The 18,471-nt window shown below is 39.1% G+C and overlaps 1 protein-coding gene across 4 annotated transcripts in view; it reads left to right on the plus strand.

The window, feature by feature from the left end:
- clcn2c (chloride channel 2c) overlaps positions 1-18,471 on the plus strand; it is a 510,268-nt gene that overhangs the window by 272,476 nt on the left and 219,321 nt on the right. For all 4 annotated transcript variants that reach the window (XM_073041207.1, XM_073041210.1, XM_073041208.1 and 1 more), the window contains exons 7-9: positions 7,254-7,332; positions 10,759-10,884; positions 11,005-11,089. In XM_073041207.1, the coding sequence (XP_072897308.1) occupies positions 7,254-7,332; positions 10,759-10,884; positions 11,005-11,089 (290 nt within the window). The remainder of the gene's footprint in view (positions 1-7,253; positions 7,333-10,758; positions 10,885-11,004; positions 11,090-18,471) is intronic.

An 18,471-nucleotide genomic window follows, 5' to 3' on the forward strand; every position in this document is an offset into this window, starting at 1 on the left:
TGTGTCACCATATTTTTTCAATCTTTAAAACATTGTTTTTTTCCCTTTGAGACATTGTGTTACCTACTTTGATGTACTCTTGTTATTTTGGATAATAATAATAATAATAATAATAATAATAAAAGATTTGAAAAAAAAAAGAACAATTTTTTCACAAGGTGACTGTAATACCCATGTTAGATCAAAGTACTTTAATTTAGCAAGTATCATCAGTCACTTTCACCTCATGTTACTGACCATTGCTTCTGGTTCTAGTTCTGTTTCTTGTATTTTGCAGTTCAAATTCCATAGCTGCAGTTCTGAAGGATTGACTTTGCTGCCTCACTGGGATCGACCCTACATTAAAATTCTTTTATGGTCTTCTGTGTTTTATTCTAAATAAATGAAGTGACAGGATGTCACTGAGACCAGGGAAGTAGAATATATAAAACTGAGTTTTGCATAATTTTTACCAATGCTAGAAGTGTTTACAGAAGGTGAATCATAGGGGAGTATTTGGATATTCTGAATGACAATAAAGTTTTTGAATCTTGAATCTTGAATGAGAAACTGGAAAGGCTTAGGATCAGGTTTTTCTTTATTTTCCTAGTAGTTGTTTCAAAATACCAAAATAAAGCCATATTATGAATAATTATGATAATACTGAACTCTAATGTGTCCTCCAGCATCTTGTAGGTTAGAGCACTAACTATTTCAAATTTTTTTTAGCAACCATACTTGTGTGCAACTTATGTCCTTTTAAGAAAAAATTAAATAAAAGGCTTTTTCAGGCTTTAGAAAAATGGAAAGTCTAGACTATTGCATCAGTGTAGAAAACTTGGGAAAGATTCAAATTTGAATTGACTGGCCAGTCTGATCATTCCTCCTAAGCACAATTCAAAACTTTATATATTTACTGTGTTATTTACGAGAGTACAGTATATTGAAATGTAATGTCTCAACCATCAGGCTCTTGAACCAGAGGGGATAACTTCACTCACCCTGATACTGAACTGTTCCCACAACCTATAGACTCATTTTCAAGGACTCCTCATCTCATGTTTTCGATATTTATTGATTATTTATTTATTTATTATATACTTTCCTTCCGTTTGTCTTTTGCACATTGGTTGTTTGTCCATCCTGTGCGCTCTCTTTCATTGATTCTACTGTGTTTCTTTGTATTTACTGTGAATATCAACCAGAAAACAAAAGCTCAGTGTTGTATATAATTACATGTAAGTACTTTGAACTTTTGATTAATTCAGCAAAATAGGAGGTCAATAATATACTGGAGGGAATTTGTCTTCAAGTAGCGATGTGAACTGGAACAAATAATAACTAAATATGTCACTGATCAGGATAATTCTCTACATTTAAGATTTCTTTCTGATGCATATTTTTTCTTTTAGATAACACTTAATACTATCAATGCCTATTTATTTTAAACAAACTCTTATGCAAGGGACTACACAACAGATTTTCAGAAATGTTCAACTGTTCATTGCACAGGGTTGAGAGATGGAAGCAGGTGAATGGCCAAGGGGGTTTTAATGTGAATGCTGCTAGGGATTAAAATGTATTTTCTGGTTGGTAAAGGCAGAGCTTAATGAGAAACCGATAACGAAGGACATTCATTTTAAAGGCAAATAGGGCAATGTTTGTTTCCTTTAAGTGTTGTGGGAGATAAGAATAGGACTGGATAGGAATACAGAGACCATCAAAATATGTAAAACCTAAAGAAACAGCACTCGTGTTCAGCATTATGTAAGTGTAGTCAGTCTGTCTTGCTAACAGATTGCAAGATCACGACAATAGTTTGGTTTGGTTCTGGTGACCTCTCATGCAAAACACTGCTCTACACATGCGGTGAAATTTTCTATTTGAGTAAATAATTCTTTCCTTTATTGTGAGCAAGGCACTCTTTGTCCAGTGCCTGGTGTTGTAGTCCTGGGATTTTGACAGTAGATTTCTTATTCTCCAGCCATCACTGGCAGGAAATCAGCAGGAGCATTTGATTAGGTGGCATTGGGCCACTAATGCTGGTTTTCAGCAGACTCTACTGCAGTCATAGTGGGAATTCAAGAATAGCCCCACAGGAATTCTGTCAATGTGTAACACTACCTCAGCAAACACTGAACTCTGGCATAGGTTTTTGAAATCAACAGACTGTAATCTTCTTTCCCTTGGAATTAATGATGCACAATTACACAAATGATCAATTCTCTTATCATGAATTTAATTTCTGATGCAAGGGTGCATGATCCTACCCTTCAAAGTAGCACTCATAGTTTCAAACACACAGACAGGTTCCCCCCCATTCAAAATATGTAAAAAAATAAAATAAAATAAAAAATCACAATATTATCAGGTACTTATTTTTATAGATGCTTCAGTCAGATCTGAATTACAACGTAATTTTGGTAATAGCCTCAGTCGTGTGCATCAGTGTAAGTTATGTGAGCTAATTACTTATAATGAGTTTAAACATGTCTGAGTTAATAAACTTATTAAGGTAGTGCTGAACATCATCCTCTATCAAGCAGACTTGATCCACATTTGAAATGTGATTGATAAGATGGGATGTGATTCTAACAATATACGATCAATTTTAAAGAGATACCAGATGAAATTTTCATCCGCGCTCACTGGGTGAGACTCTAAGAAAGCAGATTGCCACAGATTATGTAGCACTTGTCTTTTTGGAATGTGGGTTTTGACAGATCAGATTTTCTAAAAATACAAAATTGCTTCTGCACTAAACCTAGTGATTTAAGATGCACTGTTGTCTCTTCACCAGTTTATTCTACCCAGGGCATTGATAAATTACAGTGTAATTTCTACTCATAAAGCCAGACAAAAAGGAGCATAGGTAACATGAAAGCCACTGTCTTTCTCCTTGGTTAGGGAAGTCCAAAAATAAAGCTCATAGGTTTAATATAAGTGGGGAAGGATCTAAGTGAGACCTGAGGAACATTTTTTTTCTCTCTTTGGTGGGTAAATGGAGTAAGCCGCCACAGAGTGTTGGCTAGGCAATACAATTACAAAGTTGGAAGGACATTTGGACAGGTACCTGGATTTAAAGCTTCAGGGGGATGTGGGCTCAATGCAGGTACCTTTTCACCTGAATGAGTTGGTGCAAAGGGCCTGCTGCCATGCCTATGACTCTGAGTCAGTATGGATGTGTAAAATAGCGCAGGTCCTGAAAAGATGCCGAGAGCAAGGAAGGAGTGGTGTGCTCGTGTTAGCAGAATCACATCACACATTACTCCTTGCTGAAGTACTCTTAGCAGAATCGCTCCCTCAACACCTTCAGTGGATCAGACTTCCTGCCAAGGAAATGTTTCCTTTTTCTCCTCAGCTCTGAGCTTGTCGACAGGCCCGCTCCTCATTGTTCTTATGCTGTATTCCTAGGTTACAGGCAAGTGTTACCACAGCACGTGGAGGCCTGTAGTCAAGAAACCTAGTACTTCTTCAGCAATACCACTCACTGCAGATTCCATAAAGAGAAATTACTCCAAACAATATTCAATGTAAATACATTAGCAATTGGAAAAAAAATCCACAAAACTACCCATGTTGGGAATCTAAAATAATTTCAGAACATGCTCCAAATACCGGTCAGATCCTGTCAGTGGGAAAAAAAAGAGTTAATGTTTCACTTAGAGATCTTTCGTCAGAATTGGGAAGGATACGAAAGATGCTTATTAAGCTACAGGGAGGTTGGGGGAGGAGTATGTCTCTGATAGGGTTAAAAAGAGTGACCAGAAGAATAAACAATGAGTAAGGTTATCTTGTTGATGAGTAAGTGGGAGCAGCTGGGGGGTGAGATCATGGACAAAAGAATGTCTTGCCTTGCCTTGCGCCCTTCACTCCTGGTGGAGTCGTCGGGGTGCCGTCATGCCAAGCTTTGCACCAGTCTGTTCCATCTGTCGCGGTTGTGTGCCAGGGCCTGGGTCACCGCAGATGTTTTCCCTGTCCATTCATTAATGTCGTCCGTCCATCTTTTCCTCTGTCTGTCTCTCCTTCTTTTCCCCTCCACAGTTCCTTGTAGAATGGTCTTTGCAAGGCCACTGGATCTTGTTACGTGACCATACCATCTCAGCTCCCTTTTCTTCACCGTTGTGAGAAGGTCTTCATGAGGACCAATGTGGTGCCGGATGGTCTTGCGGACCTGCTCGTTTGTGATGGGGTCCAAGTATGAGATGCCCAAGATGTTGCGATAGCATCTCATTTCCAATGCCTGTATCTTCCTCTGTAGCTCCGCTGTGAGGGTCCATGTCTCGCATGCGTACAGGAGGATGGAGAATAGCAATGCACACAGGAGTCTGATCTTGTACTTCATGGTGATGTTGCTGTCCCTCCATATTGTCTTGAGTTTGGATAGTGCAGTCATTGTCTGTGCGGTTCTTGCCAGGACTTCTGATCTTGATCCTTCATCACTGATGATTGCCCCCAGGTATTTGAACTGCTGCACTGCCTCAAGTTTCTGACCATGGACTGAGATGTCCACTGTGATGGCACCATTGACATTTGCCATGAGCTCGGTTTTCTCGGCACTTATTTCCATTTCAGACTTTGTGGAGGCTCTGTCAAGATGGCTGGCCAGGTTAGCCAGTTCGTCCTCTTTTCCTGCAAATCCGTCAATGTCGTCAGCAAACCTTAGGTTTGTGATGTTCCTCCCTCCAATGCTGACTGTGCCCACATGATCTTCAAGGGCGTCACTAATGATCCATTCCAGGAAGACATTGAAGAGAGTGAGGGAGAAGAGGCAGCCCTGACTGACTCCTACAGAGGTATGGAACCACTCTCCAATGGTGCCCTGAGCGAGTACTGCACTGGGTGCCTTGGCGTAAAGCTGATGGATTGTATGAATCAGCTTCTGCCCCATGTTGAATTTCTTCATGGTGGCCCATAAGGCATCATGCCAGATTCTGTCAAACGCCTTCTTGAAGTCTATGAAGATGTGGTAGAACACTCTCTGGTGCTGAAGGTGTTTCTTACAGAGGGTGTGGAGGTTGAAAATCTGCTCAGTGGTGCTTCTGCCCTTATGGAAGCCTGCTTGTTCCTCGGCAATGATGTCTTCTGCCTGAGGTCTCAGTCTCTTCAAGACGATTCTGAGCGTTACCTTGCTCACATGGCTGATCAAATTGATGGTACGGTAATTCTGGCAAGTTGGAGATTGCCTTTCTTGGGAAGCACAATGATCAGCGACTGAGTCCAAGGTGTCGGCCATTCACCTGTCTGCCAGATCTTATTGCAGATGGTGGTAAGCATGTCTATTGTGGCCTCTCCTCCATGCTTCAGCAGTTCAGCAGGGATGTTGTCAACTCCTGCTGACTTCCCGCTCTTCAGTGATGGTATCGCGGCCTCAACTTCTTCACGCATGATTGGATAGTCATCCTCATTGGAAGAGTGAAGGAGTTACAAAATGCGGAGCAAGAAGGTATGTCAAGCAGATCAGCCCAGACATGTCCTCCACTCCCAGAGGAAGGAAAAATACAGAACTAATATCAGATAATTAATTGGAAAGCTATTGATGATTTAATTAATCCTTCTGCAAATCATTGGGTTCTCCAAGTAACTTGTAAACATGTAGAGAATGGACCTTGTAACGGCTGATTCTTCTGCTCTATATGATTAAACTTCTATGAAAAGTAGAATGTCTTTGAAAATTGGGATCTTATCATCCTGACTTTGAGGTCAGTGAATTTTCTTCTGGGCCCTCCGTGTATTTGTTACACTGACATACAGAAAGCTACTCGAATGAAGCAAAGGAATTGTTTACAAAGTCCATTCACAGATAATACAAAAATTGTACTTATTCAGTGAATTTTATTTTACTACAAAGAGGAAGAGAAATGCTCCGTCATCTTACCAGTGTAGTCCACACACAATCTCACCAATTTTATTTCTATACACGTTCAAAGATGAGACACAAAGTACTTCCAATACATAGACTATCAGCTGTCATTTCTTCACTAATCCAAGACAAAAGGCATGTGACCAGGCTTTTCTGAAACTACCATTGCTGCATCTTATGCTGGTTGGTGTTTGATCTGGTGGCCCATATTCTTTTATTCAGTTACAGTCTCATTTATCATGGTAATGGCAGTAGAACCTGGCCAACTATTTCCAAATGCCTCCTTCCTCACAGGAACTTTTAGGTATCTCTTATTTTGTCCTCTGCTGCATAGACCAGGTTTGACTTACTTCAATGAATAGAAATATACTTCGCTCTAGCACAGTGTTTTGTAAGTTTACAATTTATGCTTTGTCTAGACAATTCACAGTTGATTTTGGTGTTAATATTGGTATGATGCAGTGTCTTGCATACTGTTCGTGGAACTCAAATCATTGCATTGCAATGGAACAAAGTGAAGAATTTACCAGTGCAAGTAACATGTAAAAGCTACAGAGCAATTGCATTGCAGGTAAACAAAGCACAAGATTCTAAAAACATAGGTTATGAAGTCAAGTCCATTTTATCATACAAGATGTCCGATGCATTCGAGAGTTTGCTAACAGTGGGATAGATCATGGGAGTACGTGCTTTTAGTCTTTTGTATCTTCTGCACAGTGGAAGAGGGGGGAAAAGAGAGTGTCTGTTTTATTGAGGCACCAAAAAGTATAGACACAGTCCATGGAGGTGAGGCTGGTTTCTGTGATGTGAGCAGTAAAATTAATGATGTACAATTTATGTCTGGATACTACTTTTGAGATATGTGATTGATATGGGTGATGGATAGCTTTTTCTCCTGTAAGACTAATTCAGAAGCCCATGGGGAAATTATGCAGTACAGAAACTTCCTGGCTCCTGTCAACACAAGATGAATTTGTTGGCTTACTATGCCACGTCTGACTAATGTGTCTTTGAGATACCAATTAATTTAGGTGATGGAGTGCCGTGGATGAACTTGGCAACATTGGTATGACAACCCAATCAAGACAATGCAAGCAATCTCTGTTGATTTGGCAATACATTGAAAGAGCTTAAAATGTTACCAAAAATTGGAATTGTAGTGGGTGGTGGTTAACCCCAAATTGTTCTGCATTAAGTATTCCCACCTTCTCTCTGAAAGCTTCTATTAGCACAACTACAGTATTTTTGTTGATGCTTTATTTCTTACACTTCTTACTAAAATAATTATCTTTTCAACTGCATTCTTGTGATTAAATGTTAGTTTGATACTTTTAAGCAATGCTTTTTGTTGGGAGATAGAAGCAGTCTGTTTTAACTGCCAACTTATTTTTAATTTTTTATCTGTTTTTAGAATGAATCCCGCAACATTGAGATGCTGGCAGCTGCCTGTGCTGTTGGTGTTGGCTGTTGCTTTGCTGCCCCAATTGGAGGTAAGAACATTTTGCTTCTTCGTTGGATGGAAAATTATACCCAATGCATGGTCTCCGTTGTATTCTAGCTCCACGGATTTAACAATAATCATTTCATTCGAGTGAAATTTGACTTAAGTCTGCAGCCGTGGAAAATTGTGCTATATGGCTGTCTAATAAGATCTTCCTTCTAAGATAAACACCTTAGAGTTCAGGAGGGTCAGGTCCCTTCTTCAAAAAGCCATGTTTTTATTTGAAAGATCTACTTACCATTTAGTACAGTTTCTAACTCAAGCACCAATTGACATGGAGGAGTTCTTAATTGGATACGGTATCCAAAATGTATAATAAAGAAAGAGGGTGCAGCAACTTATGTAAGTAAAACATAATTGTACAAAATTAAACTTTTCAAAAGTGAACATTCAGTCCATTTCTTTATTTTCACCACAATTCCTTTTTAATTTGTACCAGGACTCCATTTAGAATCAGTGAATGATTTATGTTACATGATTCACCTGTGAGTTTTAAAAAATAAACAAATACACAGCAATAATGAAGGGTAACAGGATGTAGTGAAGAATTCATTTGCCTATTTTATAGATTTATTAAAATAAATAATGGATCTTAGATTTAGGTTAACTAATATATTGATACTCTTGCCAATTTGATTTTAAAATTTTGAAATAAAATTAACTTCAAGGACTGAAAAACTCTTGCTGCTATCTTTGACCTGGATGAAGTTATAGGCAGCTGAAATGAGAGGTATCTTGGAAAGTCCTGGCTGTTACTGAGAGGAGGACCAGTTGGTAAGACTAGACAGAGAAACCAACGAGCAAGCCTGAGATTGTCCATTACATACTTCATTGTCTGGCAGCTATTATTCAGGAGCTACATGGTTTTGGGAAAAAAAGATATTGTCTAAAAAGACACTGTCTGTTAATAATTATATAATTAATCTGCCAATAATTAAAGAACAGACTTTCAGACCCATTCAATCATTTCCAAGTCTGCATGCAATTAGCATTAGGGACATTTACACTTTCTTACGCTGTCTATTGTCCTCAGAAATGCACTACAACTCTGGAAGGAATAGGCTGAAGAGAGATCAGTAGCAAATGTGCCAGAGCTGTGCTCTATCTGTTTGTCAGATGGATGCAACTTCCGACTGTAATATATTGCTAGATAATTGTCCTGAAGTCTGTCCTTGCAGTTGGCAGTATCTTGATTCATACAATAGAGTAGGCTGTGCTAAGTGTGTTACCAATGATGGCACTGTTCGGTGATTTGCTTAGATTAAAGGAAGTATTCAATGTTACCTATCATTTGGAAGTCAGTGTTTGGTGTGTAGAGGAATCAGGATCACATGATAAGATCAAGTTAAGGACCTTTCTGCTCTACGTGGCTCAGTTATTTTTGTAATCAGTCTGGGGCAGGAGGCTATAATTCCTCAAGGTCTAAGGCCATAGTTCCTCAGGATCCCATGCTTAGCAGTGGAAGCATGTTGTTGCTCTCTCGTGCGTTTGTTGAACTACATTCATTCTTCATCTGCGACTGCATCAATTCCCAAATTCTCAACATGCAAGAGGGCAGAATTGAAGGTGCAAATTGACCACAAAGGACTGCAACATCTCACTTCTCGTGCAGTCCTTTATGGTCACTGTGTGCCGTCAATTCTGCCCTCTTGCATGTTGATTTCAATCTGTGCATCAGTTATGGCGCAATCAGCTTTCTTGACTCTAATGTTTGGAATTTCTTTCCTTAAATTCTCTGCTTCCCCTCTTTCTTTCCATCTTTTCAAAAGAATCATTGTAGCCAAATATTTTTTGAGCAAGTTGATGGTCTTCTGTCCAAGTTTCACTCTGGTTTGCGACAAAGCTTGTCTGTCAACACCAGCAGGAAGTCTTTGGATTATTTTATGATAAAGGTGTTATTTTGATGCTTTTTAATACATTGTTAATTTGAGCATTGCTTATCCGGCCAGACTGATAATCATTTTTTCTTGACTGAAGTGATCTGTTAAGGTGATTCAGGAGTTAGCTGAACTTAACTAAGTTGAGAATGAACAATTTTGTCCTGGAACCCAAATTGTTTTCTGAAAGAGATAACAAAAATAGAGAAGCATTGTTCATGGGTTGGTTCAATGTCCATTCAGACATCTGATAACTGAGGGGAAGAAGCTGTTTCTAAAATGTTGAGTGTGTGCCTTCAGGTGCCGGTTTCTCATCACTGACGGTAGCAATGAGAAGATTGCTAACACTGCCAACAGCACCACTTGCTTTCCATTGTTCCTTGCACTTTGCCTGTGTTTTCATGATTGCGCCAAGCCTCTCTGGCTTATTTGCACAATGCCGAGTGACTTCATGTTAGGGTTAAAAGAAACTGCAAGCTTCTGACATGGAGCAAATGCTAGAGATACAAAAACTGAAAGCAGAAGGTTCTGGAAGCTGTCCGCAGATCAGACAGCGTCACTGAGGAGAGAAACTGACCGAGTGTTGCAGGTCAGGGGCACCTGCTCACAATTCAGAAAAGTGAGGGGACAATGTGCAAAGAAGGAGAGGAAATTTCTGTAATCAGGTGCCGGCCAGGGTTGTCAAGGTAACAATCCCTTTGAAAACTAGAACTTGGATACTGATGAGAAAAAAAATAAAACTAATTGAAACAGAAAGGAATAGCAATATCCACGTGAGGATGGGGGGAGCGAGAGGAGAGTTTCCTTGAAATTGTTAAATTATATTCATATTTACATATTCTGAGAGTCCTAAATTATTTCTTAAAGGAGAGAAAGGAGAAGTGTTGCTCTACCCAAAGGGCAGGAACAAAGTCAAGTACACACTAAAGGTTTTATAATTTCAAGTTGACAGAAAATTGAGTACCACCAATTAAATGAAACTGTACCATATAAAATTATTTAACCAGAGCTAATAGAATGTTTAAGCCACAAAAAGCTTACTTTTTTCTTTCTGAATCTTTTTCCCTTTTCCATTTTTTAACAGATTAACAACAGCAATGATATATTTATTGTACCGATTTCTTAATTCCTTTGACAGAGTCAGTATTTTTAATCCATTCTCATTTAACCCTCATTGTAATCTTAAATATTAGCCACAGATAGTGACCTCGTGGCTTTTGCTGATCTTGCAGCTGTTGCTTTTAGGTTAGCGGAGCCTAGCTGCCCCTTATTTGAGTGTTGGCGTTGTGTTACCCTTTGACCTGTGCTTGTGTGACTGCGCTGGCTGGTGCTGTGGCTGCTCAATTTTATTTGCATGTTTGCAATAGTCCTTGAAGAAGAGCAAGTTACATGCTTTAGATTTTATTTTATTCTGTGTGCTATTTTGTTCCTGGAATGTTTGTTCTTTTGTTAAATTATTTAAAAGTATGCAAAATTAACTTTCATGCCATGTGTATGAAATTGTTGAAGTTGTTGATCTCCTGGCTTCCTTCCAATAGGTGTACTTTTCAGTATTGAAGTAACTTCAACATTTTTTGCCGTCAGAAATTACTGGCGTGGCTTCTTCGCTGCTACCTTCAGTGCCTTTATTTTCCGAGTCCTAGCTGTGTGGAACAAGGATGAAGGTATGCATATCAAAGTTGCAAGTAGATTGTGAAGTCAAAGTAATGCCCTGCTTTCGAGAAATACTTCCCATCTGTCAGTAAATAATTAACAAGATACAAACTTCCATCTGTCTTTTGCAGAAACCATCACTGCCTTATTTAAAACTCGATTCCGTCTCGATTTTCCATTTGATCTTCAAGAGCTCCCTGCTTTTGCAGTAATTGGGTATGTTTTTGTAATGAGACGGTTATAAGTAGCTTAAAGCAATGTACAGTTATTATAACAAAATTTGGCATAAGTCAATATGCAAATGTGAAATTGGTCACTTTTATGAATTAAAATGGTTGGGTCTGCAATATTGGATTAGTAATCTTCATTAATGTGCTGAACAGGATATATGTGATGTTAGTAGCAAAATGTAATTGATGCCATTGGTAACATTTGGTATTTGCACCAGATTAAGGACTTTTTACAGCCTCTTTAAAGCTTTTTCTAATCAATAAAATAAAATGCAGAGACCCGCTAATTCTGGTGTAACCAATGTTAATTTTGATGCTGTTCTGGCTGTTATGTCTAGGACCAGTGGTGTTCCTCAAGCGTCAGTATCAGGACCTCTTTTTTCTGATATGTACAAATGATTTGGATGAAAGTGCAGGTGGACTGATGAGTAAGTTTGCAGAGTTGTGGATCATGACAAAGGGTGTCAAAGGATATAGACCAATTGTTAATGTAGGCAATTATGTAGTAAATAGCAGGGCCTTGGGAATTATTGATCAACACAGCAGTCTTGGAGACAAGACCTGATAGAGGTAGATAAAATAATGAAAGGCTTAGATAAGGTAGATTGTCAGGATCTTTAGCCTTGGATGGAATTGACAGATACTAGAAGATGTACGTAGTTTTAAGGTGAGAGGGGGAATGTTTGAAGGAGATTTATGTCTGGAACCCACTGCCAGGGGAAGTGGAGGAAGAAGATATGATCATAATGATGAAGGCATTTAGACAGACGTGAATAAGCAGTGAATGGAGAGTTTTGACTATCCATGGCAAATAGGAGTAGTTAACATTGGAATGGTCAGCATAGTTATGATGGGCCGAAGGGCTGGTTTCTGTGCTGTACTTTTTTTTATTTTTATTTATTTTTTAATTTTTTATTAGTTTTTCAAAACATTTTACAAAATTAAAAACCCCAAATCCCAATGAGGAGCATTGATACAGTGCAAGATTAAGCATACAATAACAATATGCTACAAAGGAAGAGAATTTAACAAAAAAGCACCTAAATTAAAGACAAGTGAGCTTAGTGTCCTCCCCAAGCCCCACAACACAAGAAAAAAGCAACAACAACTCCAGACCAACCACCACACAGTATAAAGAGTATAAGTCCGGACAGTCAAACTCCCAGACTGTGAATACACTTAGCAACAGAGGATAATAATGCCTACTACCAGAAAAGAAAAAGGGAGCTGAAAGCAAGGGACCGAAAAGAAGAAAAAAAGAGGGAAAAAAAAACCCTAGTCAGGAGGAAGGTTATGAAAGTACTCGATAAAAGGTCCCCAGACCTTATGGAACTTTAGATCCGAATTAAGAACTGAATAATGAATTTTTTCGAGGTCCAAGCAGGCCATAATGTCGTTAAGCCATTGCGCATGAGTGGGCGGGGCAACATCTCTCCATCTAAGGAGGATCAAGCGTCTCGCCAGGAGAGAGGCAAAGGATAGTATTCGGCATTTGGTTGGACCCAGACATAAATCTGTCTCGCCCCAAAAACCGAACAGAGCAATTAAGGGGTTAGGTTCTAGGTGCTGATTCAGAATACCCGATAGTATAGTGAAGACATCTTTCCAGAATTTCTCCAAGCTAGGACAGAACCAGTACATATGGATGAGAGAGGCCACGCCCCTCTTGCATTTATCGCAGAGCGGACTAATGCCAGGGTAGAATCGAGATAGTTTAGATTTAGACATATGGGCTCTATGAACAATCTTAAACTGTAAGAGGCAATGGCGAGCACAAAGGGAGGTTGAGTTAACCGATTTGAGAACTGAGTCCCAGCTCTCCTTGGATAAGGAGATATTTAAATCCTGCTCCCAGGCCATTTTAATTTTATCCACAGGGGCCCATCGTAAGGCTGCTAGTTTATCTTGGATAATTGAAATTAAACCTTTACCTAGTGGATTAATGGTAAGAAATAGGTCCATAGCATTTTTCGCAGGCATTTCAGGAAAGTTAGGAATTAAAGGAGCAGTAAAGTGTCGGATTTGGAGATATCTGAAAAAGTGAGCGTTAGGCAGGTTGAACTTAACAGAGAGCTGCTGAAAAGAAGCGAAGCGATTATCAATGAAGAGATCTTCAAAATGTCTAATGCCCTTCCTGTGCCAAACATGGTATGCTGAATCGTACGTAGTAGGTAAAAAAAGGTGATTATGTGCGACAGGGCTAGAAACGGAAAACCCCTGGAAACCATAGCATTTCCTGAACTGAGCCCATATACGCAAAGTGTGTCTAACCAGAGGATTAGCTATTGATCTGGGCAGGCTGCTAGAGAGTGCAGAGCCAAGAAGTGCAGATATAGATAATTCTTTAGTGGAGCTCAACTCCATTGCCACCCAGTTAGGGCACTCGGGTTGACCGTGGAAGAAAGACCAGAAAGCAGCACAACGTATATTAGCTGCCCAGTAATATAAGCGAAAGTTAGGTAAAGCCATGCCACCCTCTTTTTTAGATTTCTGGAAGTGGATTTTATTAATTCTAGAGGGCTTATTCTGCCACAGATATGACAAAATAATAGAGTCTAAGGAATCAAAAAAGGATTTAGGAATAAAAATTGGGATAGATTGGAATAAGTATAAAAATTTGGAGAGAACATACATTTTAACAACATTAATACGACCTACCAAGGACATAGATAGAGGTGACCATTGTACCAGACTCTGTTTTATAGTATATGAAAGATTGACAAAGTTTTCATGAAAGAGATCTTTAAACTTCCTTGTGACTGTAATTCCAAGATAAGTAAATTGATTATGGACTACTTTAAAAGAGAGATCATGAAATATTAGTTCTTGTGCTTCTTTATTAATTGGGAAAAGTTCACTCTTATGTAAGTTGAGTTTATAGCCAGAGATCTGGCTAAACTGGTCAAGAAGTGAAAACATTAGAGGTAAGGATGTAGACGGATTTGAGAGAAAGAGTAATAAGTCATCAGCATAGAGAGAAACTTTATGCTCAACGCCCCCTCTCCAAATCCCGATCAATTCAGGACACTTTCGAAATGCTATCGCCAGAGGTTCTGTAGCCAAATCAAAGAGAAAGGGACTTAAGGGGCATCCCTGACGGGTGCCACGTTTGAGATTAAATACTTGGGATTTCTGAAAATTAGTTAGAACAGAAGCAGTAGGACACAGGTACAGCAATTGGATCCAAGAGATGAAACTTTGGCCGAGGTCAAATTTTTCTAAGACTGCAAAAAGGTAGTTCCACTCTATACGATCAAATGCTTTCTCCGCATCAAGGGAGATAACACATTCAGGAGTCCCAGTTGGAACTGAGTATAAAATATTAAATAGACGCCAAATGTTAAAAAAAGGGAGACGGTTTTTAATAAAGCCTGTTTGGTCATCAGAGATAATGGAGGGAATAACGGTTTCTAATCTATGAGCCAACACTTTAGCTAAGATCTTTACATCAACATTGAGCAGAGAGATCGGCCTGTACGAGGAACACTCTGTTGGGTCTTTGCCCTTTTTTAAAAGAAGAATAATAGATGCCTCATTGAAAGAGGGTGGCAATTTGCCGTAATTAAACGAGTCAGATAATACTGAAAGTAACTGAGGAGAAAGAAGTGAAGAGAATGATTTATAAAATTCCACAGGGAACCCATCAGGTCCAGGAGATTTCCCTGAGGACAGTGCAGAAATTGCAAAAGATATTTCTTCTGGTGATATAGGCGCATTGAGTTTGGCTTTGGAATCAGATGAAAGTGAGGGGATATTCAGATTCTGTAAAAATTGATCAACAGAGATATTGTCATTCAGGGATTCAGAGGAATAAAGCCGAGAATAAAATTTTTTAAATGTGTCATTAATTTCTAAATGATCCGATGTAAAGTCTCCGTTCTCCTTCTGGATCTTTGTAATATGTTGTTTGGCTTTGGAACGCCTCAGCTGATTGGCTAGGAATTTACCAGACTTATCCCCATGAATGTAAAAGCGGCTCTTGCTTTCGAGAAGTTGGCGTTCGACAGGTTGAGTGGACAGAAGGTTAAATTTAGTTTGGAGTTCAACGCGCTTCTTGTATAATTCAGGGTTCTTAGTTTGGGCATATATTTGATCCAAATCTTTAATCTGGTTAATGAGGTCTGCTCGATCTGCACGGGATCTTCTGTTGAGATTTGCTGTGTAAGAGATTATTTGACCCCTCAGATATGCTTTCATGGCATCCCAGACAATCTGGGATGGCACTTCAGGTGATGTATTAGTGTTAAAATAAAAGGTTATCTGGTCCTTAATAAATTTTACGAAATCATCATCCGATAATAAAGTTGAATCGAACCGCCAGTGTTTGTTCCTCTGAGGGAGACCAGGAAAGTTCAGAGAGAGGGTAATTGGGGCATGGTCAGAAATCAGTATACTCTGATAGTCACAAGAGTGGGCAAATGGGATAAGTTGGTTATCGAGTAAGAAATGGTCAATTCTAGTGAAGGTATGGTGAACATGTGAGAAAAAAGAATAATCTCTCTCCGTAGGATGGAGGAAACGCCATATATCAGAGATACCAAAATTTGAGAGAAACGATTGAATAGCTAAGGCAGATTTAGTAGGTGATCTGGTAACAGAGGACGATCGGTCCAGTTTAGGATCCAACCAACAGTTGAAGTCACCACCCAGTATAAGAGAGTATGAGTTTAAGTCTGGTAGTGAGGAAAAAAACCGTTCAAAAAAGTTAACATCATTAAAGTTGGGGGCATACAGGTTTGCTAGTGCAACTTTAGTGTTATATAGTTTACCAGAAACAATAATAAAATGGCCATTTGTATCAGATATTTTATTATGGAGTTCAAAAGGAATATTTGAGTTAATAAGAATGGAAACTCCCCTAGCTTTAGTGGCAAAGGATGAATGAAAATGCTGACCCGCCCACTTTGACAGAAGCCGGGAGTTATCAGAACAACGAATATGAGTTTCTTGGAGGAAAGCAATGTCAGCTTTGAGTTGTTTAATATGTGAGAATACCTTCCTCCTTTTAACAGGGTGGTTCAATCCCTTTACATTCCAGCTCATGAATTTAAGTGCACTAGCCATTATCAATTACTAATGCATAAAAGGCAGCAGGCATATAAAAAGTCAAGCAGTACAATAGCAGTCTGGGAGCAGAGATGTAAACATAGATTCGTAAGGTCAAAATATAAACATGTCCTAAGCAATAAAGAGATGTTGGAACTGGAAAATCCACCCCATCCGCACAACCCAAAACTAGACGGCTACCAAAACAAGTAGCTAGCTCTACCAAAAAAATTAACCCAAATACAACTTCCAGATCTGTGTCATTAACAACAGTTCCGTATAAATACTATAGCAAATAATAACTAGTTTATGCACTAGAAAACATAACTACAGATTAGAACATCTTCTGCAGAAATATAAAACTTAATACAGAGAAAATCGGAAGAAAACCAAAACTAACCTACCCGCGAAAAATTATAGAAGAATAAAGTAAGAGAAAGGGGAAAAAAAAAGGTAAGGAAGAAAAAGAAAAAAAGAGGAAGGGGAAAATTATAAATTCAAGACGAGTATTTATCAACCGTTTACAGAGAAGGGAGAAAAAAATTCAGAGATTAGAAAAAAAGGGGTGAAGAAAAGAAAAAGATAAAATAAATAAATATTTAAAACAAAGGAAAAATGAATCAGCAGTTGAACTGTGAACCGACAAACAGGGAGGCCTTCACTAAAGACTTCGAACCTCCAAAACAAGTTAGAGTTAGTTGTAGAACTCTGTAGGTAAAGTTATACAAGAATAAAAATAGATTACACACACACCAAATCCCGGGAGAGATTGTCAACAGCCCTTAAAGTTTCAATGAATAATGTCTGAGTGATTCAAGTGAATTCCGAGTCCAAAGAAAGTAATTTTACTACGAGGAGTACTTATCCACCATTTTAGGAGGTCCGATCAGATTCCGAAGATGACTGGATAGCCGGAAGACTTGCCACAAACGCTTCAGCTTCCTTCGCTGATTTGAACCACTTGAATTTCCCGGTATTAAGCTTGATTCGTAGATCAGCAAGGTTACGAAGGGAAGGTTTGAAACCACGATCAAAAAGCACTTTCATTGCGCCTTTAAACTCAGCGCGCATCTTTAAGGTCTGGGGTGCAAAATCTTCCACAAAGCGAATGGTTGTATCCTGGAAAGAAAAAGAACCCCTGCGACGTGCCTCCACAATCAGACTGTGTTTTACCTGGTATTGATGGAAACATAAGACTGTTGGTCGCGGGCGGGAGCCCAGAATTCCGGGGGGAACGTAAACTCTGTGTGCCCGTTCGAGCTCGGGCGGCTTCGGAAGCAAATCTTTCCCGAATAATTCACAGAGAAACTCGGCGAAAAACTTCACGGTTGATCCCTTTTCAGTCGCCTCTGGTAATCCCAGAACTCTAATGTTGCAGCGTCTGCTACGATTTTCGAGATCCACCATTTTGGAAAGAAGTTTATTAGATTTTTCCTCTAAGCTGGAACAGAGAGTCTCCAAGTATCGAACACGACTTTCTAAATCTTCAGAAGTCGAATCGATGCGAGATAAGTGTTCAGCATGTTTGTCCACTTTATCGTTGATCCGATCCAGTTTGTTTTCTAACTGTTTGAAAGCGGTTTTAAATTCCTTTAAGATTTCGTCTCGGAGCTTTCCAAGCGCAACCAGCGTCTCGTCCGACGGGGTCATAGTTTCTTTTCTCTCGGATTTAGAACTCTTGCTAGACATTGTAAGTTAGATATATTCACAGGCAAGTAAGAGATACCGAAATAATTCCTAACTAAGGTTTAAAAAATGAAGACATTTAGTGCAAAGATAGCGACAGTAATGGAACAAAAGTTCGGAGCAGCTAAACAATCGCCATCTTACCGGAAGTCCCCGTGCTGTACTATTTATTATATGATAACGTGTACTCCATGAAAGGCTTCACCTTCATCTGCCATTCTTGTAAACGCTGGAGCTCCCTCACTAAATCTCTCTGTCTCTGCTTCTCTTTCTGCCTTTCAAATGTTTCATTAAAAATCATTTATGTCAATGTTCTTCCTATCAGCCTTTGAGTAAGTGCTAGGCTGCTCAATGTTTTACTGCAGACTGCTTGTAGAAATTGTTGCTAAAAAACTTGCAAGCTAAAGAAACTTGACAGTTAGAATGAGAGTTAATGACAATTTTGGAATAAAAAGGAGAAAAGCTGTGATGCAGAATTATGTACCTGCTTATACTTCAGATGTCTAGACTTGCACGTGTGCACCTTGGACACTGCTGAAGAAGTTAAGTGTTTAGAACAATAAACAGTTTAGTGATGGTAGATGAAAACAGGTTGGAAATCAAATACTGTGAATGGCCGGAAACATCAATTCTATA

This window comes from Hemitrygon akajei, chromosome 3 (genome assembly GCF_048418815.1).
Source record: "Hemitrygon akajei chromosome 3, sHemAka1.3, whole genome shotgun sequence".
NCBI lineage: Eukaryota > Metazoa > Chordata > Chondrichthyes > Myliobatiformes > Dasyatidae > Hemitrygon > Hemitrygon akajei.